This window comes from Bufo gargarizans, chromosome 5 (genome assembly GCF_014858855.1).
Source record: "Bufo gargarizans isolate SCDJY-AF-19 chromosome 5, ASM1485885v1, whole genome shotgun sequence".
Lineage (NCBI taxonomy): Eukaryota > Metazoa > Chordata > Amphibia > Anura > Bufonidae > Bufo > Bufo gargarizans.
This window is the reverse complement of record NC_058084.1, coordinates 102,730,960-102,757,956: the sequence shown is the minus strand read 5'-3', so window position 1 is coordinate 102,757,956 and position 26,997 is coordinate 102,730,960. Positions and strand designations below refer to the sequence as shown.

General features: G+C 41.0%; 1 protein-coding gene and 1 long non-coding RNA gene across 2 annotated transcripts in view; one reads left to right on the top strand and one right to left on the bottom strand.

Moving 5' to 3' along the window:
* Positions 1-571: 571 nt before the first annotated feature.
* The window catches only part of C5H8orf34 (chromosome 5 C8orf34 homolog), a 304,643-nt gene continuing 278,217 nt past the window's right edge, over positions 572-26,997 (bottom strand). Inside the window, exons 14-15 of the mRNA XM_044294965.1 lie at positions 24,052-24,145; positions 572-798 (exon numbers count right to left, since the gene is read on the bottom strand). Coding sequence (XP_044150900.1) covers positions 791-798; positions 24,052-24,145 — 102 coding nt within the window. The 3' untranslated portion in view covers positions 572-790. The remainder of the gene's footprint in view (positions 799-24,051; positions 24,146-26,997) is intronic.
* Positions 18,947-24,175, top strand: LOC122939038. The gene is made up of 2 exons (XR_006390080.1): positions 18,947-19,037; positions 24,101-24,175. It is a non-coding gene; the product is annotated as an uncharacterized LOC122939038 (long non-coding RNA).

Here is a 26,997-nt window from a genome sequence, read left to right as displayed (position 1 = left end):
AATAAATCAATCAGCAGAGGATTGTGGACCTATTTTATGTTGTTCTAGAAAGAGAAGCAGATTATCTGGTTTTAAATCTGCCAAAAATATGCCAAATGGACTTTTTGCAGCATATATCAGCCCCAAAGGGTAGTGTGTGTTATACATCAAGATCCATTCTTTATATCATTTCCATGTATATACTGTCATCCGTATGGCCAAACATGCTGTGAACCAAATGCTGGCAATCAATCAAAAAGACGATCACTATATCAAAGTTGAAATCTAACATGTATTTTACCATTCAGTGCAAAAAATGCAATCAATGAGCCTCTATACAAGAAATCTTTCAGTCACCCTGTTAAGGCCTAATACCTGTTGATTATAGTAATATAAGTGCAACATGCAATGAACATTTTTTGCAGGTGTATCTTATCTTACAAACTTCCCAAGATACATCCATCTCCTTCGCAGAAATGTATACAAATACAATAAACAGCATCTCAAATACCTCAAGGAGCGGATGTTTCCAAGAATACACATTAAAGTGTTAAAAGTTCATGTCTAAGGTAACAAATAAGCTTGGAAGATGCATAATTGTGGCCAGTTACATGTAAGAAAAGCTTACCATAACTACAGATTATCGAATAAGAAAGTTAGATTCCGTTATGGTTAAGACATTTGCTCAATTACTAAACACACTAAAAAAATAACCGTTTTTGCAAGTTATTGCAATCAATTAAAATCATTGGAAAAATTGTCTTCTATCCTAGTACAGATTGTTCACTGGTTCATGGTTTGTCTTGTGGCATCACAAACCTAAAGAAAGAACAAAGAAGGTTAGGTTCTTTACAGGAGAAATTGTGTCAATAGTTGTGTCAATCTGAAGCACTGATCATAAAAGGACATTTAAAATTCACTGCTACATTACATTTTTATACTGCAAAAATACATGACCAGTTCACACTGAATAATGTAATACTGTGGTGTAATAGGGTCCTCCCCTCTGTTTCTTTGATACTGATATATTTTATAAGCACAGACTGATCTGTATAAATCTGTCTTCAATTTGCTCCCCCTAGTGGCAGTGTTGTGCTGCAGAAATGTATGTATTTATAAGGGCTGTTTCATTATTCGCCAAGGGTCTGGCTTTTGGTAACCCAAAAAAACTGCCGATTTTGCCAAGGGGAGTCTTCTTGGCCAGACTTGCCAATAAAATCACAGCATGCGCCATCTTGCTCCGATTTTCCTACAAATCTCATTCACTCAAGTGAATTATTATTATGAATTTATTTTAAAGCACCATTAATTCCAGGGCGCTGTACATCCAGCTGGGGTTACAGAGAAATAAAAAACATAGTAAACAAGAAACTATTAACAGACTGGTAAAGAGGGGTAGAGGATCCTGCCCGCAAGAGCTTATAATCTATAAAGTATATACGTCTGCAAAAAGAATGGACACCAAAATGTGTACTTTTTCACCATCCAGGACACTATGAATTTCCTATCATACATCCTCATTCACCCGTAGGAGTTTATGAGATTTTAAACGCTTGGCTACTCGCTTCCACAAACTGCGCCACTTCATGGGCTGTGCTTGGTGTTGCAGTTTGGCCCCACTTGAATTGGACTAAGACCAGACAAAGCCCATGGACTGGAGGGATGCAGTTTCTGGAGGCAAGCAGTGTTTCTAATTTCATACAACTCTTTTCATTTCCTCTGCAATGCCATATCTTACAAAAAAATAAGTTTTTTTTTTAACGTGGACAACCTCTTTAATTTGCTAAGCAATACTGGGGCCAAAATAAATAGTTAAAGGTTAAATTGACCTCTGCTACACCTGTAGAAATGCTTCCCGTGCATCGGTTTAGCATATACGTCCTATTGTAAAAACAGCAACTGTTACTTTTTATTTTAATAGTGTTTTTGTGTTTTAGAAAGTACGAAGAGTGTCTGTAATGGGATTAACATGTGAAAGCACACTCTGAACTTCACACTTTGCTATGAAATTAGAGAATATTAAGTACAGTAGCTGTAACCACTTCCATGTGAAAAGTGTGTGGGAAAGAAAGTCCTCCAGGATTCCTAACCACAACTGAAGGGAGAACCTTACATATCTGAAACAAATGACATGTTTATTTAGCAGGTTTTCCTTTCCCATAAAGGGGCTGTAGGAGCGCCAAGCACGGAGTCATTCTTCTTACATAAAGGGAAAATAAGACATTTATTTCAACAACAGGAAAGAAGCATCATGCAAAATTACTTGTAAAAATCTAGTCCTGGCTGAGGCAGCCTACATCTCTTGGGTCTCTGGAGACCACCTTTGGGCTCCTAGAAGGTCTAACTTTGGCACTGTCATTTTGATAAAACATTTATTATAGTAAATGGTTTACATAAAAACAAATTAATTAAAGCTATCATCATCTTATAAATTCTGAGAAATTGATGCACAGAAAGAATATTGGAAAATGTATTTGGTGATTATGGAATACAGATGTGCCTTTCCTTTTGGTTGGACATACCCCGATATGCGTGTCAGGAGATAACCCCTGCAGTGGCCGCTAGAGGGAAATGTGGTATTTTTTTTAAGGTCATGCGTCCATCTATCATCACTGATTAGGTATATATTCTTCTGATAATTATTCCTGAATAGATCTCACTTTGGCCCTTTCCTAATAACATTTTTCTGCATTTCTTAAATGCACAAATAAAATATTAAAAGCGATTTAAAGGAAGAGGACATTACACAAGTGTCCGTCATTCCTTAATCGACCGTGACAGAGAACATGACATTATGTTATATTTTTCTAACACCTCATTGAAAGACGTTTTTGGCAAGCTATTCTAATTTTAATCTGATTTGTTTTGTGAATTTCCTTTAGGATTAGTCTGAAACTTAAATCTTTGTTATGACGAAATGTGAGAAATTTTTGGAACAGCTACACTGCAGGAATAAGAAAAACATTCCACCCAGCTGAGATATTTTCTATAGATGTGAAAACTGTTCTTGCATATATTACACAAAATGATGCAAGACATTTCTTTGCAATAGGACATTCATTATGATGGTTCAGATGGTTAATGATATGAGGAAAAGAATGCAAAAACGGTACCTTAAAACGTCAGGTGTCTTATGTAAGAGCATATGCTATAGAGGAGATGCGGAGTTCAATATTATACCATTGGTGTAATGTGTCCACCGTTACAGGATAGCTTCCATATTGCAGCAATTAGAGGTTATTACATCCATGAAAATATATCCATATGTAAATTATTAAAGCTATTTCCTCTTTCTAGAATGGCCAGGTCTATATACGCTCATTTTACAGTAAAATGGAGTGCACAGCTACGGTAATTGAAAGAGTGAGCTCAGATACAATGTTGCTTGAACTCCTGGCTGCAATCAACTTGTCATTTTACACTGATCATCAAAAGTTAACCAGGAGCTCCAGCTAAACCAAAGGTATGCACCTATATCAGTTGGCCACGACTGAAATATTGTTACTATTCACTGACAGCAAATAGAAATCATGTAATGCTGCAGAACTCTTTATTATATAACATTTTTAAACTTAAAGCCAGGGGCAGACTGGCTATAGATCCTACAGAAAAACTTCCCAGTGGGCAGATGACCAGCCTGAGTCCTCCTCAAGGGCACCAGCCAGGAAAGTAATGATCTGAAGCACCCCTGAATTCAACTCTATTGACATCCTGAGGCTGCCGCTGGCCATTACAGAGGGGCACTTTATGGGGATGTATTTTGTGCTGCTTGGGGACACATCTCTGCAGTCACTGGCTGCAACCGAGCATGTGATCCAATCTTTGCAGGAAGTTGAGAGATGGGGCCCAGAAGTCCAATGAAGAGAGCTGTGGGGAACCGGTGAGTAGTGATGGACAAACATCTGCCGAGGCATTTCGCGAACGCGATCGCAATCAAATGTTCGCGAACCGCAAGTTCGCGGTGGGTCCCATTCATTTTAATGGCAGGCGAACCTGAAAAACCTTCTGCTCATATTTGTAGCCAAGAAATAATTGCTAGAAGTGCACAAATAGTCCCACAACATGGACAGTGACATACCACATGTATTATTCGAATTTGCAATCTCCATTAATTTTTGTTTTCAATGTGAAATATCGGCAATATCATTTTCGAGTACGCACATGCGCAAATGCACTATACAGTACCCAAATGCACTATAAAGAAAGTATATTGGTATATAACACCCCACTTCAATCAGTTTTTTTTGGGGGGGGGGACTGGTACATCACACCAGTAGAAATTATTTGTTCCAATAACGCTTGTCCCTCTATATACCTGCAGTAACGCAGCAGAACTGCACACAACTGCCGCACAATACAAATGCACTATAATATACTTTCTAACATAGAAAGTATATTATAACATTGTACAAGGAAGGCAATCCATTAGAATATACATAAAGATAAAACATAACCTTTAATAATTTTATTATGAGGGTCCATTCACACGTCCGTAAGTGTTTTGCGGATCCGCAACAGACACTGGCAATGTGCATTCTGCAATTTGTAGACCGCATATCGCTGGCACTAAAATAGAAAATGCCTAATCTTGTCTGCAATTGCGGGCAAGAATAGGACATGTTCTTTTTTTTTGCGGAATCGGAAGCACAGATGCGGAAGTGCAGATCCGTGGATGCGGACAGCACATTCCGGCCCCATTGAAAATGAATGGGTCTCCACCCATTCCGGAAAATTGCGGACCCATTTTGCAGAGGTGTGAATGGAAAAGATATCCCTCAAAATAAATTAAATTATTAAAGTTAAGCAAAAAGCATAGATGTGGTAGGCAATAACAAGTGCTCGGCGGCACTAAATCAGGTGCTAGGCGGCACCAAATCAGAAACCATATGACCTACCACAATCCGGGGGGTTCCAGTGCACATTGATGAATCCAGGAGGGAAAGCAAAAAAACATCTATCCCTGGGCTAGATGATGATGTGGTATTGAAGGACAGGGTGGGCAAAGAACTGTCACTGATATTGCCCTACAGGGGGCTGCTATTCTGGCCCTGATAGCCTAACCACAGACCACCCGCCCTGATTAGAGTGACCCCGTCCGGAACCTTACCCTATATAAAAATGGCCCTAGTAAGCCCCTAGCCCCTAGACTTCCAGCTGATCACTATATAGATCTATGTGTTTTTGACTCATTATAAAAGTATATTATAAGTATATCGCACCCCTCAGTGTATCACACCTATCGATAGCACACCTATACTAGTCCTTAAAATGACTTTTGTGGCCCTATTAGCTAGCGTTTGGTGTCCCTAACAGCCTGTCCCTGCTCCACACAGCAACCTCTCCCTACACTGGCAAAACACTGAATGTAAAATGGCGGCCAGATCAGGTTTATTATTTATATGGTAGGGGGTATGTCCATGTGCTGAAACGTCTCAATTGGCTGTCCTGTACCACCTAATGGATGTGTCATGGGTCAAAGTTCTTCACAATGTAAAAGAATATGGCGGGCGCGAATTTCTACATATGTTCGCATGTTCGGCGAATTGCGAATACGCAAAGTTCGCTGCGAAACGACCTATCTCTACCGGTGAGTATGGATGTCTCCACAGGTCCCGATGGCTGGGGGAATAGAGACAGATTAAAAAAAAAGTTTGTTGCAGCATCTGTGATTACATGTTCCGCTTCCAAATTAGTGTTACATTTTTATTTTAGTTCAGTTTTTATTATTTTGTTTAGTAACGATATGTTCATATCACTGTATTTGTTATCTATGTATGTACTGTATACTTAGTCTATACTATCTTCAGTAAGCACAGAGGCTTCCTCACAGCTTACGAAGCATAGCACCATCCATTAGATAGCGGCTGTGATTAGTATTGCAAAACAACTTCAGATGGCACTCCAACTTTGCCATATACATTTACTTTTCTTTATTTAATTTTTATTCAGCCATATGAGGTGCAATAAAACATTAACATGCAGTTGCCAAGACATTGGCAACGTTTTGGGTCTGTATTGGATGACCCTTTATCAAGCTGTTGCCTCCATTCCTCACGGCGTGTGGCTGCCAGATAGCGGCTATGATTAGTATTGCAGCTCAGCCTCATTGACTTCAATGGGATCGAGTTGCGCGTAGGTGACATGACCAATGAATGCAACATTTCTGGCATAGGAAGAGGCTGCAGTGCTAAAGGGAGTGCCACCACCTCTTCAAACGGCAGATTGGCAGGGTTGCCAGGAGTCAGCCCCTCACTGATCAGATGCTGATGACCTATCCTGAGAATAGATCACTAGTTTTGTAAACTCAGACAACCCATTTAAATAAAAATGTCATCTTTCAATTAAAGTTTTGTAGACACTCTGACCCCAAAACCAATTTTAGTTACATGCCCTGAAAGTGTTTAACATAAATAAAATGTACTCACCTATTCACCACTGTGCTGTTCCAGCTGCGAGGCTCTTGTCCCTGTGCCTTCCAGTCCCTAGCTGACCAGAAATCTAATCTGCTCTGCTGCAGCCATTCACTGACCTCATACCCTTATAGGTGGGCAATAAAATGTCAACAGGATCATTCCTAGATAAATGGGGCCCCATTGTAGGGGTCAAATGGATGCTTTGAAAAAAGAACCGGACCTGAAGTGCCTAGTTCTTGTTTTTTCTCATCATCCCCTTTCCATAACCCTTGGGCTGACGTTCCTAGCCCAATAGTAATATTGCAGTGATATTGGAGAAGAGAATCCTTTGCATGTTCTTAACAGAGATGAGCAAATCGATTCAAAAGAATTAGAATTCTATCTGATTTTTATTTTTGGCAATACAGGAGAATTTGGGGAAAGAGAGGGAGAGACAGAGAAACCAGAATGTCATCCACAGCTATTAGGGCAATTCAAGCACTTTCAACATTGAAATGAAACCTAAATACTGATGACCTATCCTCTTCTCGGTGGGGGTCCAACACCCAGGACCCTTGCCGGTCAGCTGTTTGAGAAGGCAGCAGTGCTTGCAGTAGTGCCACGGTCTTCTCTCAGCATTCCCTAGGCTGAGTGATGATACATTCATCGGTCACATGGCCTAGGAGCAGCTGTGATACCAAGCACAGCCGATATGTACGGTGCTGTGCTTGGTGAGCAGGGAGAAGGCCGCAGCACTCACGGGAGAGCAGGTGCCCGTAGTTTCTCAAAAAGTTGATGTGCGGGGGTTCCAGGTGTCGGACCCCCACAGAGCAGATACTGATGACCTATCCAGAGGATAACTCATCAGTAAAATCGCTCAAAAACCTTTTTAATGAGATGGGACCAATTATGACAGAGGGCTTTCTTCTCTGCATGGCCTATTTCATACACCCTTGAATGTCAATAAAGTCTACTTTTCTCAGTTTCTTATATTTTGTTGACTGGCCAATACTTGCAGTGTCTTTAATTTGTGTCTATTTTACCACTATGAAGCTTTAGAAGCTTTCCTAGCCCATTTATCACAGTGAAGTTGTACCTAAAATAAATAATATTCTAAGTTCTCCAGTGTATAATGTTGGTATCCAACATCGTGGAACTGTCTTGTGAATTTATTTCTGCCTCATAATTAAACATTAACGTCAGAGATGTCACTCAAGGTGCTGTCATATAAATTGCATTCTCTTCCATTGTGTTGTCATTAAGCTAAACTGTTGTCTGTATGTGAACCACTGTCTGATCAGTTCGCCCCCAGAATCCTCCTACACAAAAATGTCATACTCTCTATCCAGCTATGGGATTACTGTTTCACAGATTGTCAATGAGTGAAAACCTATTAAAAAAGCCACAATGAGTCTTAGTGGTTGATGTTCTTATCTGCATCAGGAATGCTGGAGTCTCCTATAATTATCATAATACCCATCACTGACATCTCAGTGATTTGTAATTTCCATTACTAACATTCACGTTCAGGATACTAATTCAATTACTCATCTTACCGTGGAGACCTTAAAGGGGTTATCCAATTTCTCACCCCCCCCCCCCCACATGTGCTGGGCCCCTCACTGATAATATGTCCCCACACCGCCGCTGCTGCTTCTCCCTGCACACAGATGAAAACATCTGGTGTCGGGAGAGCAGCCAATGGCAGGCAGGGACGGGGACAAGCTTCTGTAGCGTCACTCGCGATGCTAGCGAGGCTCGTCCCTGTCCCCACCTGCCATTGGCTGCTCCCCTGCCCCTGACACCGGATGTTTTCATCCGTGTGCAGGGAGAAGAAGCAATGGTGGTGCGGGGACCAGGAGCGGCGCAGGGGTAAGTATATTACCTGTGAGGGGTCAGGCACATTTGGGGGGGGGGGGGGTTGAGAAATTGAATAACCCCTTTGAACTATCTCACCCATATATGCTATGGCTGTCTATGAGGGAATTTTGGAAACAGCCGAAGAATTTTAGGCCCCCTATCCTGCCCACATGGGTGCAGGTCTCAGAGGTGGAATCCGCATTTATCACTCACATATTTTATGGATATGCCATAAGTATCCATGGTGGGAATACCACTTTATGCGCCGTGGATACTTCATGGCATTTTGCTGCACAGCACCACTGTGTAAAAGAAGCAAAACGGATCTTTACTATTTTTTCCTCCAATTATATCTATCATTATTTGTTGGGAATTCTCCTTTTAGTTATTTTCTAAGATATCAATAAAAAAGTACTCAGTAATGTTTAATAATTCAGAATATCTCCAAACCACTTCCGACTGCCATTGGCACCCATCAGGGGTGTCCTGTATCTCAACTATTTTTCACCTCCTGGTGGAGACAATTAGTTCTAAGTGAATTTGAGATTCATTCCTGCTAGACTTTGGCAACATTAACTGGGGTTATTGCGCAAATTGTCGATCTGCAACACATGGATACCAGGCTGTGCATTTTCGCATTTAGCAAAATGTCCGGGCCACAGTAGAACTGTCCTATACTTGTCCATAATGCAGACGAGAATATGACATGTTCTATATTTTTGTGGGTGCCATGGAACAGACATACGTGTGCTGTCCGCTTCTTTTGCGGCCCCATTGTAGTGAAAGGGTCCGTATCTGACCAGCAAATAATGCGGCTCTTCTACTGTATGTGCAAATTTTTCTAAAGTTTATCAAAAACTATCAACATGGTAATATTTTATGCCTCTTAAAGTATCAAGGTATTGGCAGGTCCTCCAATTTCTGTTGGAGAACATGGGGACATGTTAGTTCCTTATATCATACTTCCTGTGGGTGCCCTATGATTTCCCTTTTATTAGACTTAAATTTCAAAAATTAACAATCATATAAACATCACCTCACCTGGTTTTGGCATTATTGTAACTTGGAGTTGAGCAGATACCCACCAAATGTATACAACTAGTGTGCCAGATCCTGCTTGGTGTCAAATTTCTGGCATGTATATTTTTTTTGCAATTGGTCTTTATTCTGAATTCTCAGCAGTTTTTGTATTACAGGGATAGGTTTAAGTCTAACTGAAGACTGTCACTTTCTGTTTTACACTGACTCCTGCCATGCTGCTGATCTGCCAGCTCGCTCTGTAGCCCTTAGCTCAGAATTCCTGACAGTCATATTCTTATCAATTTGATAGGAATTGTGTTACAGTGGGTGTTTATAAGCTGTTAGGAGTTCAGAGATAATTGCTATATATCAAGTTGTCAGACCAGCAACATGACTGTAATCAGTGTAAAACAGAAAGTGACCGTCTGCAAACAAACTTAACAGAAATGTGCCATCAAAAATGTTATCTGTCAGTTAAAAGTAAATAATGAGACATTTCCTTATTTCTAATCTGTTTTTATTTTCTGAATGCAGATTTATTTATTGTATTTGCTGAACATGATTATGGGGCAGCCATCTTGGCTGTTGTTAACATCATTTAGAAAACATTAAGAAACTTGCTTTATGGCAGCTACATGGGCCATAGAAATAATGGTCAGGAGGGGACCTCATTGACTTCTATGAGAGAGTTTTCTAGACATGCTCTGTGACCTGTGCAGAGGTCATTGTACATGGAAAGAATAGATAAGCTTTGACAGGCATCTATTGTGAATGGTGGATCCTGTATTATCTACACAAAGAAGTGATATTATTACAGGCAGGATTAAAATGACAGGCAACTGCAGTAAAGTAAGTGGTTCCTATTATTAGGCTTAGTGGACGATGGAAAAATGCTGGATTTTATGTGTTTTGTTTAAATATATATATATATATATATATATATATATATACACACACACACACACAGGTGAAACTCGAAAAATTTGAATATTGTGCAAAGTTAACCCTTTCGTGACCAAGGGTCATTGATGCCCCAGTGTCCAGGTCAAAATTGACAAATCTGACATGCGTCACTTTATGTGGTAATAGCTTTGGAACACTTTTACTTATCCACACCATTCTGAGATTGTTTTCTCGTGACACATTGTACTTCATGATAGTCATATATTTGAGTCAATATATTTCACCTTTATTTATGAAAAAATCCCAAATTTACCAAAAATTTGGAAAAATTCTCAATTTTCCAAATTTCTATTTCTCTGCTTCTAAAACAGAAAGTCATACCTAATAAAATATTTATTACTTAACATTCCCCATATGTCTACTTTATGTTGGCATCATTTTGGAAATGTCATTTTATTTTTTTAGGACGTTAGAAGGCTTAGAAGCAATTCTTACAATTTTTAAGAAAATTTCCAAAACCCACTTTTTAAGAACCAGTTCAGGTCTGAAGTCACTTTGTGGGGCTTACATAGTGGAAACCACCATAAATGACCCCATTGTAGAAACTGCACCCCTCAAGTTACTCAAAACTGATTTTACAAACTTTGTTAACCCTTTAGGCTGGGTTTACACCTGAGCGTTTTACAGCGCGTTCCTACGCACTGTAAAACGCTCAACTAGGAGAAACCAATGCTTCCCTATGGGAATGGTTCTCACCTGGGCGTTTTACAGCGCGTACGATCGCGCTGTAAGACGCCCGACGCCCTAAGAAGTACATGAGCCTCTTTTGGGCGTCTTGTCGCGCGTTCCCGTACATAGACTTCCGGGACGCGCGACAATGGGCGTTCGCTTGTCTCTGTATGCGCGATTGCAAACGCCCGTACAATCGCGCATACAGAGCGCTCTAACGCGGATGCTAAGGTGTGAACCCAGCGTTAGTCGCTCCTCAAGAATTAAAGGAAAATGGAGATAAAATTTCAAAATTTCACTTTTTGGGCAGATTTTCCATTTTATAAAAAAAAAATCTTTAACACATTGAGGGTTAAAAGCCAAAACAAAACTCAATATTTATTACCCTGATTCCGCGGTTTACATAAACACCCCACATGTGGTCGTAAACTGCTGTACGGGCACACGGCAGGGCGCAGAAGGAAAGGAATGCCATACGGTTTTTGGAAGGAAGATTGTGCTGGATTAGTTTTCTGAACGCCACATGTTTTTTATTTTTCTGCCGATCGTCTTGTGCAGGAGCTTGTTTTTTGCAGAAAGTGTTGAAGTTTTTATTGGTACAATTTTTGGGTACATATGATTTTTTGATCATTCATTATTACACTTTATGGGGCAAGGTGACCCAAAAATTTGCTGTTTTGGAACAGTTTTCATTTATTTATTTTTACAGCGTTCATCTGAGGAGTTAGGTCATGTGATAGTTTTATAGAGAAGATCGTTACGGACGTGGCAATACCCAATATGTATACTTTTTCTTATTTATTTAAGTTTTACACAATAATAGCTTTTCTGAAACCAAACAAATGATGTTTTAGTGTCTCTATAGTCTGAGAGCCATAGCTTTTTTATTTTTGGGGCAATTGTCTTAAATAGGGTATCATTTTTTGCAGGACGAGGTGATTGGTACTATTTTGGGGGTCATATGCCTTTTTGATCGCTTGCTGTTGCACTATTTGTGATGTAAGGTGACAAAAATGGCTTTTTTTTACACAGTTTTTATTTTTTTATGGTGTTTATTGGACGGGGTCTATCATGTGATATCTTTATAGAGACGGTCGTTACGGACGCAGTGATACCTAATATGTGTATTATTTTTTTTTATAGGAAAAGGCAATTTTTTTATTTTACATTTTTATTCATTTATTTTTACTTTAATTTTTCTTTTCACATTTTTTTTTATCAAGTCCCTCTTGGATCATGAAGATCCAGTGAGGCTGATGGCTGTACTATACTTTGCAATGCTCTTGCATTGCAAAGTGTAATACATTCAGATGCACTGTAGGTGGCAACAGCGGATGCTTTTGCAAAGCGTCCGGTTGCCAGGGCAACCATCGGGGCTGCCATCGCAGCGCAGCAGCCCCTATGGTGGAGAGAGGGAGCCCCCTCCCTCTATTAACCCCATGGATGCCGCTGCCGCGGCATCTATGCGGTTACAGCAGAGTGTCAGCATAGAGCTGACACTCTGATGATGGCGGCGGCTCAGGAATGGAACCGCCGCCATCAAACACAGCAGGGGGGCCGAGCGGAACATTCCATCTAATGTGATTCTGGCTTCTTTTGGTGTTGTAAGCTTATATACATCTATCAGACACTCCTTTGGTATTGACGTAGTGAGGAGAGCATTGGAATAATCTGATTACTCTATAGGCTGCCAGGACTTTATCCTAAACCTTCTACAATGGTATTGACATGCAATTATTTTTTATTTGGGGATCATTTTAATATGCAGATGAAGGGGACCATCATGGGTTCTAATGTGGCGCCTACATATGCAAAGATGGCGGTCTCCTTCTTAAAAGAGTCTTTCTTCTATTTATCACACCACTTTGACTATGTGTTGAGGTGGTGGCGATACATTGATGATGTCTTTTTGATTTGGACTAGAACGGAACATCATCTTTTATCTTTTTTTTTTTTTTTTTTCGTTTTTGAACACTATTGACACTAACATTAAGTTTATCTTGAGATACTCAATGGAGATCAGTTACTTGGATACTAAAATTACATAACAAAATGGGTGTTTATCTACTGATGTTTATGCTAAACCTACTGATAAGAATACCTTATTGAGATTTGATAGTGCCCACCCTAGGGTGATGATCAAATCCCTTCCATGGAGTCAACTTTTAAGGGCTAAGCAGATTGTCTGTGAGGAAAAACAGCTGGATAGTACATTGAATAACATGGTCAGTGCATTTCACAACAGGGGATCTCCTAATTCAGTGTTTAAATCAAATGTTTCTACTGTTTGTAATAAAACCCGCTCTGAACTTCTTAAAAAAAAAAAAAATCTGAGAAAAATTACTTAATAGGGTCCCCTGGGTTACCACCTATATGGAAGAAAGTCACATGATTAGGTCTATTATTAACAAACATTGGCCCATTATATTGAGTGGACATGATGATATTCAAGAATTTAAACTTCCGCCAAAAATTTGAGAGATAGGCTTGTACATGCTGATATAGGCTCACAAAAGTCAGGACAAAGTTTTTTATGCAGTCAAAAATTGGATGTTTCCCTTTGAATTGCATAAATTGTCTTTATATTCAAAAGGGTGGTGCATTTGTATACCCCATTACTCGTGAAAAATATGGCATTAAACATTACCTAACATGTGATTCCACCTTTGTGGTTTATGTTCTTTGGTACCCTTGTAATATGCTGTACGTAGGTGAAACCTCTCTAGATTTTAAAACTCGCTTTAATCAACAAGATTTCAAACCTTGGTTATTTACTTAATGCTTCTCCATTAATGTATTTTGTCTATTGCTTTCGTTTTGTGTACATTTTGGTGCCATTAGTCTTTTTTCTTTATGTTTTACTTGAAACTTGTTTTTTCTTTTTTTCTTATAGATATTGGATTCGAGGTATACAGTACAATTGGGACCAGCATGGACTATCATGTTTATGTTATTTTTTTAATAAAGCACTTTAAATTGAAGGGGAAAATGAGAAATATATAGTATAATGCAGCCTGATTATACCAAACACTGTTCCGGATACTGATGTTTTAGCCGGCACAGCCTGAGCTTAGTGGGAGGCGCGGAGCTGCGTGCACGTGACTGGGCATCATGTAACCACATATTCAGCGCTCTCTGTATGGTGAATACCTGGGCATGCGCATTTGATTCTTGAAGACGCCAAACATTTGCAAATAGTCCATGCTGGTTGGTACATTCCTTCTTTCCACTTTATATGTTTTTAATCATGGTGATTAGTTATTTTAATTAGTCAGTCCACATTTGTCTTATATTTTTAGCTTATCATCAAAGGATATTTGATTTGTCTAAAATATTGTATCTATTCTTTTCTATTTAAAAATCATGTATTTGAGATTTTGTATACACAGGGGTATCTATAGACATTTTTCAGGTTTTCTTTGTACACTTGAATCATGTTTTTTATGAGATTTATGTATTAATTACTTATTGATTTCTGATTACCATGAGGGGGTATATATATGTCTGAAGCACTATTGTAAATTTGTCACTGCTTGAGAAAGGTCCCATTGAGAGGACTGAAACATTTCTTTATGGTGAATAAACACACAGCCTGCATTAGATGTGCCGAGGAATTTTTTATTTCTTTATATATACAGTGCTGCCCATAATTATTCATACATTAAAGTTACTTTTATTCGACCAGAAAGTAATTTTTTGACGGGAAATGACATAGGTGTCTCCCAAAAGATAATAAGACGATGTACAAGAGGCATTATTGTGGAAAAAAATATCATTTCTCAGCTTTTTTTTACATTTGAGCATAAAATACAAGATGTTCCGCACTGTGGAAAATCTCAGAGGACGTGGTCGGAAGTCAAAAGTGACACCTGTGGTGGTCAGGAGGATAGTTAGAGAGGTGCGTTCATTGGCTCACTCTGAGATAGAGCTAGGAGCAAACAGGAGAGGTGCGGACCCAGGACGCATGCAAATAACTTGGCAAGCTAAGTACACCCTGATATACTTACAGGATTGTCTTATTGATTGCTATAGCCAGTAATTTAGGCCGTGACAGGCATAGACTGTCTGTTACATTTTGCTTGTAACTCTGGTATTGTTTGGTCCCCTGATGATCTGGTGTACAGCCAGTGAAACGTGTAGGGACATTTATTTATGTATTTTTTCACCTGTCTGTCTGCCCTTAGCAAGTGACTGGTCTTTATCGCTTCCGACGAAGCTGGGCAGTCATTGGATAGGTCTGAGGGCCATCTAGGTACAGTCAGAGAGGGATTGTTTATAGTTAGGACACAGGGACATTTTCAGGGGAAGAGACCCAGCATCTGTCTCCCTCTTATTATCTATTCCTGTTTGCTCCTAACTCTATCTCAGAGTGAGTCAGTGAACGCACCCCCTGGCTGCTTCATTATTTTCCTACCAGTTCACTTTGGTGGGCAGTTGTGTGCAACCTCCTAGTGAGGTATTTGTTATACCTTTTGTTGGGCCTACTATTTTAAATGGTACTATTAAAAAGACATATTTTAAGGCTTTCCAGTATTCAGTTTATTAGATTTCATATTTGTGGGCGCCATTGATACTAATTTGTGTGACCAGCTTTGACTTAGGTTGAGTTCATATACATTGTTAAGGTCAGAGGAAACAAAAAATTAATTGTTTAGTCACAATTATGTTTCCTTCATTTGGCGTAAAAAAGGAGAAGCCTTCAACCCAAAGAACACCATCCCCACTGTCACACATGGTGGTGGGAACCTAATGCTTTGGGGGTGTTTTTCTGCCAATGGACCAGGGAACCTAATCACAGTAAACGGCACCATGAAAAAAGAGCAATACATGAGGATACTCAACAACAACATCAGGCAGTCTGCAGAGAAACTTGGCATTGGGCACCAGTGGACATTTCAGTATGACAATGACACAAAACACACAGCAAAAGTGGTGAAGAAATTGTTAGCAGACAACAACATTAACGTTTTGGAGTGGCCCAGCCAGAGTCCAGACTTGAATCCAATTGATAATCTGTGGAGGGAGCTAAAGATCAGGGTAATGGCAAGAAGACCCTCCAACCTGAAAGCTGGTCTGCAATTATAGGAAGCGTTTGATTGCTGTAATAGATTAGCCAATAAAGGCTTTTCTATTGATTATTGAGAAGGGTATGAATAATTTTGGACTGGACACTTTTTGCACAAATGCAAATAAAAGCTGAGAAATGTTTTTTTTCCCCCCACAATAATGCCATGGTCTTGTACATCGTCTTATTATCTTTTGGGAGACATCTATGTCATTTCCCGTCAAAAAATTACTTGCTGGTTGAATAAAAGTAACTTTAAGTCAAAATTTGCCAGGAGTATGAATAATTATGGGCAGCACTGTATATATATATATATATATATATATATATACATGAAATATAAAAAATCCTACCTAATAAAAGCTCTGTGTGCCTGCGCTGTGTCCATGCGTGTGTGACGATTATTGAAGTGCACATGCGCGGCGCGCCGGCCAATAAAAACACAGCGCACCACACGCCGCCTGGACCGCTCACATCAGTGAGCCACCATCCAATAAAAACATGGTGCACTTTAGGCCACCTGGACTAGCCACAGAAACAACACTACCCTATCAAAGCCAACCCACACGCTGCCTGGACCGCACTGCACAGCAGCGTGCCGTTATTATGGTGTGCTGTGTCAGTGTGACTGCCGACATTACATGAAACAGAAGCGCCGCCATTACAGTCCTGTCAGACAAACACAGCAGCTGCTGCTGCCAGCAGTATTAGCCACCAGTTGCTGCCAGTGGTCTCAGCACCACCAGTCAGTGCCAGCCATCTCAGCCATCAGTGATTGCCACCAGTCAGTGCCAGCCGTCTCAGCTACCAGTCAGTGCCAGTCGTATCAGCCATCAGTCAGTGCCAGTCGTCTCAGCCACCAGTCACAGTGCCCACAGTTTCAGTCACTAGTCAGTATCAGTCATCTTAGCCATCAGTGCCAGCTGTCTCAGCCATCAGTCAGCGCCACCAGCCACCAGTAACAGTGCCAGCAGTCTCAGCACCACCAGTCAGTGCCAGCCGTTTCAGCCACCAGTCACAGTGCCTGAAGTCCCAGACACCAGTGAGTTCCAGTCGTCTCAGCCACCAGTCAGTGCCAGCCGTCTCAGCCACCGGTCAGTGCCCTCCGCCTCAGCCATTAGTCACAGTGCCAACAGTCTCAGCCGCTAGTCAGTGCAAGTCGTCTCAGCCATCAGTGCCCTCCACCTCAGCCATCAGTCACAGTGCCCACAGTCTCAGCCACCAGTCAGTGCCAGTCGTTTCAGCCACCAGTCACAGTGCCCGCAGTCTCAGCCACCAGTCAGTGTCAGTCGTCTTCGCAATCAGTGCCACCAGCCACAGCCACCAGGCAGCCACAGTGCCAGCAGTCTCGGCACCAGCAGTCAGTGCCAGCCGTCTCAGCAATTAGTCGCAGTCAACAGTCTCAGCCAAAATATTTTTGGCAAAAATAAAATAAAACAAGAAATACAATGTAGTCAAATTCCCTTGCTATTCAATATAGACTGTTCCTACTAATGCTTATGCACTACTGTTCTAGCGCCCGTTATTGTAACAGGCTTAATGTCTAGTAACTACACAAACTTCTTTACAATATGTTAAGCATAAAAATATGATTTAAACAATAGGTCATTTTCTGATAACACATTCCCTTTAAAATTGTAGAACAACTGCTTACATTTTTTATGAAGGTCAATTAAAACCCCCCTGTAATCATGTTCTTTAACTGTCAAGAAAAGAGGAATATATTAAAGATTCTTCCATTGCCAAGCATGTCTCTGGGACATCCCCATGACTGAGCATTGCAATTCCTGTAACATTTCAACCAAATATTTTGATAAATGATATAAGATGCTGAATTTAAACCTTGCAAGGTGGATCGTGTTAGCTTTATATAAGCAATCCTATTACTGCACTTATTTCACATATACACTTTATAGGATGATGACATTTTTCCAGGTGCAGGTTTCGATTTCACCGTTATTATTGAACGGCGACATTATGAAGTCTGCATTATTTCCACACAAATCTATGGCACACTGAGTCAGAAAACAGGTGTTGCCTAATGTTTATTTTTTCTGAGCTCGTAAATTGTGAAGGCCTGGCACCCAGAATACGGGATCACAAAAACAGTGTTGTATGGTAACTCCATATACAAGGCTCTAATGTATGCCAGGTGACATACTTATCAGCAAGCTGTTGGATGACAAAAGCTGACTGGACGGGCGCTGGCTGGACATCTTTGAACTATTGCTCTGGCCACAATACAGACATTCTAATTCCAGCTGGAACCTATTACCGAAAAATGATATTTGATGTGTAGTAATTCCTCGAATTTACATGCCACCTGCAACAGTATTTAATCATGTTCCCATCTAATACCGCAGCACAAAAGATGATCTATTTGAAAGATTCACCACTGGCTTATGATTCTTTATAGGACTGTAAAATGACAAGACTCTCCCTTCTCACCTATACGGCTGTAGGAGACTGTATAGTTCCAGGCTGTATAGTTAGGCTCCTCTTGAAGCAATGCTTCTATGGGAGAATGCCTCTGCATATATATGGGGAAGAATTTATTAAAAGCTCTGTGTAACTGGCCTACAAAAGTTGCAAATTGCTTGAGCAACAGTTTGCATTTTTTTTGCGCACTTTTATACTGTGCACTTTTGTAAGAAAGGGAGAGACATGGATGGGAAGGTGTGGGGCCTACATGGCCTAATAGATTTAAGATGATTTAACTTAGTTTACTGAGGCAAGTTTCACCTGCAATCTATGCCAGCTCCTAGCTGGAGTAGATATTTGATTCTGGTGAAGGCAACTGCCAAGATGCCCCAAAATTATTTTATACTTAGTTATTATATCTCCCCTCTTTTTCTAAACTACATAGCCATAATTTTGATATTCTTTCTGGGTGCTGTAGCCCACCCATTCGCTATATATTAGTTTAGTTGTCTGCCTTCAAAATCGCTGAAGCTCTACTATGTCTTTATTGTACATCTTGATTGTAGGTACCGCATCTCATGCTGGCCGGGCACGGTGAAATCAGTCATTTTGCGCTGTGTCTTCAATCAAGATGGCTAAGGAGGCCTCTCCGCAAGCAATTGGATAAGGTGAGTATGTATTTTTTTAACCTGATTAACCCTTGAAAGGCTTCAATTGTAGCATCCGATGCCGAGATCAGCGATGAACGTGGAATCTGAGGGGTTCAAAGACGAGAGACGGCGCGAACGCCATTCCTTGTCATTGCGGCCATTACATACAAAGGAATGCACTTTGTGACAAAGTAATTCATCACAAATTGAATTTCCTTGTGAAATTCCGTTAAGCAGCCGAATCGAATTTATCATAACTTCGCTCATCACTACTGGTCACTACAATAAAGTTTACTGTCAACTAGAATTCCTAAGTCTCTTTTCATGTCAGTTTTGCCCAGTGTTTTACCATTTAGTATGATAAGAAAACCACGAGGCGTTCCATAGTGTAAGGGTGCATTCACATGTCCGTAGTGTATTGCGGATCCGCAAACTGCTTTTCGGAAGCCACGAACCGGAAGATTGGGGCCGGGCTCTGGAAATGCGGATGCGGACAGCACACTGTGTGCTGTCCGCATCTCTTGAAGCCCCATCGAGAATGAATTGGTCCGGATTCATTCCGCAACGTTGCGGGATGGATCCGGACCCATTCTACGGCCGTGTGAGTGGACCCTAAAACCGTTTGTGAAGGAACCCTGGAGCAAGACGAATACCTGCTTACCAGATATAAAATAATATGGGCATGTAGTAAAGCAGCCATTGGGAAGATCGTCTTGGCACGGTCCCGGGTGGAATGCTGTTCCTTTTCCGCTGGTGATCCTGATGAGATCCTAACATGCAGTGATATACCAGAAGAAAATGGCAGGATGGATCGGGACGCCACTCCTCAGGAGTTAAAACAGTGTTTTATTTGTTAAAAGCAAATACATTAAACTGTTAAAATCAAATACATTCAATTTGAATGCATTTGCTTTGAACATATAAACCACTTCTGAGCAACAGCACCCTGATCCATCCTGCATTTTTCTTCTGGTATATCAACACACTTTAGTATGTACTGGTGACTTGTATTATTCCTTCCCGTTATTTCCCTCCAATCTATCCAGATCCATCTGTAGCAGTATACTGTCCTCTTCCGTGTTAATTGCTTTACACAGTTTAGGCTACTTTCGTCGGAACTGGCCGCCGGATCCGCCGATCTGCCGCTGACTAAAAGCATTTGTGAGACGGATCCGGATGCATATCCGTCTCACAAATGCATTGCAAGGACGGATCCGTCTCTCTCCGCTTGTCATGCGGACAGACGGATCCGTCTTGTATCTTTTATCACATTTTTACCGATCTGCACATGCGTTCCGGCATTCTGAATACACTCCTATGGGAAAAAATGCCGGATCCGGCGTTCAGGCATGTCTTCAGGTTTTTTTTGCCGGAGAGAAAACCGTAGCATGCTGCGGTTTTCTCTTTTGCCTGATCAGTCAAAACGACTGAACTGAAGACATCCTGATGCAAACTGAACGGATTACTCTCCATTCAGAATGCATGGGGATAAAACTGATCAGTTCTTTTCCGGTATAGAGCCCCTAGGACGGAACTCAGTGCCGGAAAAGAAAAACACAAGTGTGAAAGTACCCTTAGGGCTCTTTCACACCTGCGTTATAGTCTTCCGGCATAGAGTTCCGTCGTCGGGGCTCTATGCCGGAAGAATACTGATCAGGATTTTCCTAATGCATTCTGAATGGACAGTCCGTCCTTCAGGATGCATCAGGATGTCTTCCGTTCCGGAACGGAACGTTTTTTGGCCGCAGCAAATAGCGCAGCATGCTGCGCTTTTTGCTCCGGCCAAAAATCCGGAACACTTGCCGCAAGGCCGGATCCGGAATGAATGCCCATTGAAAGGCATTGATCCGGATCCGGCCTTAAGCTAAACGTCGTTTCGGCGCATTGCCGGATGCGACGTTTAGCTTTTTCTCAATGGTTACCATGGCTGCCGGGACGCTAAAGTCCTGGCAGCCATGGTAAACTGTAGTGGGGAGCCGGGAGCAGCATACTTACCATCCGTGCGGCTCCCGGGGCGCTCCAGAGTGACGTCAGGGCGCCCCAGGCGCATGGATGACGTGATCGCATGGATCACATGATCCATGCGCATGGGGCGCTCTGACGTCACTCTGGAGCGCCCCGGGAGCCGCGCGGACTGTAAGTATGCTGCTCCCCCGCTCCCCACTACTACTATGGCAACCAGGACTTTAATAGCGTCCTGGGTGCCATAGTAACACTGAAAGCATTTTGAAGACGGATCCGTCTTCAAATGCTTTCAGTACACTTGCGTTTTTCCGGATCCGGCGTGTAATTCCGGCAAGTGGAGTACACGCCGGATCCGGACAACGCAAGTGTGAAAGAGGCCTAAGTGTCATCTACAAAAATTGATATTTTACTGTGCAAGCCTTCTACAAGATCATTAATACTTATATTGAAGAGAATAGGGCCCAGTACTGACCCCTATGGTACCCCACTAGTGACTGTGTACCATTAATAACCATTCTCATTTTATGTAGTAAACTTTTGTGCGACAAGATATACAACTTAGGCTATTTTCACACTAGCGTTTTCCGGTATTGAGATCCATCATAGGGGCTCAATACCGGAAAAAAAACGCTTCAGTTTTGAACTGAACAGAAAGGAATGCTCCAAAATGCATTCCGTTCCTGTATCGGATCTCCTGGCACCCCGACTGGGTACCTCCATGGATAAATACTCCTAGTGCTTCCCGAGGGCTCCAAGCACTCCACTTGACACCGTAAAACAAATTAGACCCCACAAACCGCCGCAGCTTGGTTGGGGTTTGGCTTGGTTGGGGTTTGGACCTCCTACAAGGCTTCCAGGTTCCAGCGGGTGAACTTCTCTTCCTTCAGAGAGCGATGCAGGAACAAGCTCCTAAAAGAGCTCAGGGATTATAGCCAGGGGAGTATACCGCGTATAGCATTCCCCAGTGTAGATGCAGCCTTTTACCCACACAAATGAGACAAGGCTCTATGTTGAGGGCAAAACAGGAACTCTTTAATGGGGCTACATGTCAGCCTTTTATGCAAGTCTTCCAGCAAGGGACACTCCCCTGGGGACCTTGTGGAAGATTGAGACAGTTTTTACATTAGCCAATCACATGCAATATGAAAGCACTCCCAGTAATTATACACAACCCCCCCCCCTCTGCTTGTGATACAATTAACAAACACAATGGGCTCTGCCTGTGATACAATTAACAAACACAATCGACTCTGCTTGTGATACAATTAACAAACACAATGGGTTAACTTAATTACTCACAGGCAGAAAACACACATTTTTCTGAGAACACAGAAAACACCCCAAAACCCCACATATCCCCATATATTACACATCCCTGGATATCTCTGATATGGGCGAACAACATATCCAGAAATTACCCAGATCCGAATAGGGGTTGCCGAAATTCCATGGAAGTCACATTTGATTGACAGCAAGCATGGCTTTCTTGCCCAAAACAGTTTTGCAGATTTAGGCTGTGCGGCTGGTCTGCCTTCTTCTTCTTCAAAGAATGTACAAATTGCACAAACGGATCCAGTCGTGCATGCTTTCATTGAAAGCGTCTTGTTCAGTAGTTTGTTCAGTAAATCCCATTTGCCGAACCACATAGTAAAAAGACACGAACAAGACTTTTTACTGAGAGAAAACAAAGTTTTAGTATATGGGCCATAATCCTGTGGCAAACTGGTCCCTACAAAACCCACTGGCGAGGTTATTTTCGTCACAGTTCCGTTTATTTGCGTTCCCATACTGGAGAGGAAACCGCAACATGCTGTAGTTTGCTTCCCGTCCTGGGATGCAGAGCAAGATGGATCCAACATGACCCCCAATGCAAGTCAATGGGGAAGGATCCGTTTTCTCTAGCACCATCTGACACAATAGTAAATGGATCTGTCCTCCGGATCCGTCTTGGCAATGTTAAAGATAATACAACCGGATCCATTCATAACGGATGCAGAGGGTTGTATTATCAGTAATGGAAGCGTTTTTGCTGAACCCTGCCGGATCCAGTAAAAACTCTAGTGTGAAAGTAGCCTTACATCAACTCACCACAATAGTCTAGAATGTACCTCCTCATAAAAACTGATTAGATTAGTTTGACAGGGCTCTGATCTCTTCTTTTGATCCTAGTAAATAAAATACTTTTTGGGACATTTTTGATAATGAAATATTTCTAATAATTTCTATTTAACTAAACATAATATAATATTCAAAAATCCAATTGGAAATCTCATTTACAATGTGTGTAATCAGCTTACCAAAGACTTTCGACCAAGTTACAACCACCACTTCAGTTAATAAACATTAAAACAAAATAATACTAGTAGTAGTAGTGTTTTATGAAAAGGATGGTGCAAGGTTGTGTTCACACTGATAATGGGGTCATAACAATTGTCCTGGATCTTATTATGAATCCAGATGAATCCCATAGACTTCCAATGGGGTCTGGCAGGTTTCTGTTCGGGTTCTGGAATTTTTACCTCAAGAGCATTTCTGCAGACTGGACTGTTCTTGCTGTCAAATGTTTCTACACCCCTAAGGAAGGGTGTGAACAGTGACTTGCCAGTGGTATACCAATGATATATACTGGGTGTGGTCGCAGAGAAAATATCTTTGTTTTACACCACTGGGAAAGAAGTAGCAATAATATACCCTCTCCACCCATTCCATCCACTGCCTATTGCCTGTGGAAGTTCCATTAGTCTCACAGCTACCTATAGTAAATTTCCATACACCTACCTATAGTAAATTTTCATTAGTTCTAAATCCAATGTTCAGTAATTCCCGATACTCCAACATCTGTTCAAAAAAGTCCCAATATAATCAGTTAAACTTGCTGATCTAGAATAGTATATCACATGCCATGGTCTGATTATGATGTTATATGTGTTAAATTGTTCTTTAAAGCATGCCCTTGATTATGGAAGGCACTGCCTAATGTATGGGTGTGAAATTTCCAACTTGAGATTTCCAATTTGAATATGACAGGTGGGTTTTCATTTAGGTATACACAAATAGGAAGGCTTACGTTTTTCCTTTTCTGTCTCCACACCTTCACTGTCTGTGTCACTTGGAAGAGTCCATGGTTGACGAGATCCTTGGAGTTGCTCATAGGATTCCTCCTATTCAGGAAAGAAGAAAGAAGAAAACTGCTAAAAAAAAGTGGTCATACTTTTAAGCATACATAATGTAAATCCTTAAATAAACCTTACACAAGTAAAACATATGCATTAGAGATAAGTTAATTTCTTTAAATATGGTTTGTGTCCAAGTTTCCAATTTTTCAAAAATTCAATGCAGGTCCAGATGAATTCTATACAAATCAGAGAGAGACAGAAAAAGAATAAGCCAGCCAAAATGTATCATTCCCCTGGGAAAGGCGTGCAAATCAGTTTTTCTTCCAAATGGAAAGAAAAACAGAATATCTCACACCACTAGGTATAAAGTAACCAACCAAAGCCAATGCTCAGCCTTTTAAACAGGCCTTAAAGGGCATCTGTCAGCAGATTTGTACCTATTAAATTGGCTGACCTGTTACATGTGTGCTTGGCAGCTGAAGGCATCTGTGTTGGTCCCACAGGAGCAACGGGGGCATTGCCTTTACACGTAGATTATAGATAATAGGATCCCGCACACACGCGGCACTATCCAGCTATGCTGGATACAGAGAACTCTGGCACGCTGTTCTATGCGGCAACAGGCTGCCAGATTTCTTTGACGCATGTGTGAGTTTTAGCCGAAGTCAATTTTCTCTGCTCTGCTAAAGGGTGATCACATGGAAAGGGTTGTATGTAGTGTTGGCTACTTGATGGATATTTTCTGTACTTACCATTGGTTTAAACTGCAAGTACAGGAGCATCATCAGAAATCAGCACTAATCCACATGCATGGTCACCCTGACAACTATTTCAATGGCTTTTGTTGCATTACGTGTCATTAACCCTTTTAGGACCAGTTCAGTTATGAAGTCACTTTTGGACTTACATAATAGAAACCACCCATACATGGCCACATTTTAGAAACTACACCCCTCAAGGTACTTAAAACAGATTTTTCCAATTTTTTTAACCATTTAGGTGTTCCACAAGAATTAAAGGAAAATGTAGATGAAATTTCAGAATTTCACTTTACTGGCAGATCTTCCATTTCAATCCATTTTTTCCTGTGACACAGCAAGGGTTAACAGCCAAACAAAACTCAATTTCTACTAGCCTGATTCTGTAGTTTACAGAAACACCCCATTTGTAATCATAAACGGCTGTATGGGCAAACGGCAGGGTGCAGAAGAGAAGGAGCAACATATCGTTTTTGGAAGGCAGATTTCACTGGGATAATTTTAAGTTGCCATGTCATATTTGAAGATCCCCTGATGCACCCCTACGGTAGAAACTCCCAAAAAGTGACCCCATAAAGCTATATAGACGGAAAAATAAAAAGAGTTATAGCTCCTGGAACGCAACGAAAAAAAAAGGGTTAAGAACTCCAGATTAGGAGAATTTTATAGCAGATGACACTTTCTTCTGATTTCTAGACACTTTCTTCTGATTTCTAAAAAAAATAACAAAAATAAAATAAAAACAACCACAATGTAAAATAAAGTGAACAATATTTTTTACACAACAGTTACCTCATGTATTACACAAGAGATTCTTAATGCAATCAACCAAAGGTTGAAATTTGAAGATATAATAGGGTATAAATGTGAGCCGGGTAACATCTTACAGAAGACAATTTGCATACTTTAGGGCTTTGAAACACTTGCCTGTGTGTGTTCTACCTAATCTTTAAATGAGATCTTGGCATATGCCTTAAAATATAATTACATTTATTTTATCTCAGCTGGAAAGCGCGGAGGAGTTGATCCAGGAATTCCACATCTCAAACCCCAAGCTAACATGATATCTGCATTTTTATGCAAATTGAATTATAAATATAACTGCTGCTGCTTCCTGTAGCTGCAGCAATCAGCTCCTAAGTGTTTTGGATGGCCATGAAGATAAACTGTATCCCAAGTATTGTATGGAATAAGTATGACAAAACATATAAGGTTCAGAGACTGTGGTTTATCAATGACCTCTGGTTCATCGACAGGTCAGTAACTAAGGAAATAAGGGAAATTTCAGTTATGTAGTTACAATTTATTTTTTATTTTTATCTAGGTCTCTTTAAAAATAATTTAATGAGTCATCTCATTACTGCATGTCGGTGTAGAAACATTGTTTCCTCTTAGGTCACTTAGTTATAGCTACAGTCCTGAGCGGTGTCAGACTGGGGAGCCTAGGCCTCTCAGTAAAAATCATTCTGGGGGCCCACTGTAAGGGCTCATGCCTGGCCGTGCCTATATAGCATGCCACAAACAGCGGGTCCGCAATATGTAGACCCCGGCCACGTGCACCCTGCATAACGGATGCAGACCTATTCACTTGAATGGGTCCGCAATCCAGAAGGTCAGGTGCGGAACGGAGGCATGGAACCCCATGGAAGCACTATGAAGTACTTCCATGGGGTTTCTCTCCGTGTCTACGCACTGTAATAAAATAGAAAATATCCATTACGCCACTTATGGATGCCACCTGATGGATGCCAAAACAGTATCACTGTGGAGCTCACCAAGCTGGTATGTGCAGGAAAGTGTAGCCTGCAGTGCTTTCCTATACAGTGGGTTACTGTAGAAAGAAAATTAAAATGTTTTTTTCCCTTTACAATGGTGTACAATGGACAACGTCTGAAAATGCATGTAGCAGACATAAAACCCAACAGCCCCAAAAGTCAAAAGGCCCCAGTACACATTAGCTTATTGCTGGCTGAACCTATTGTTTTTAGCAGAACTGGCCAACAAACTATACAGTGTGTATAATGCGATGTATATATGGAAGCTCTACCCCAACAGATGATTTGGGGGTAGATAAGGATCAAGCAGGTGGAATTCCAAAGCCTGATCTTTTTGTTCTCCTGGGAGATAAGCTGGTGGCAA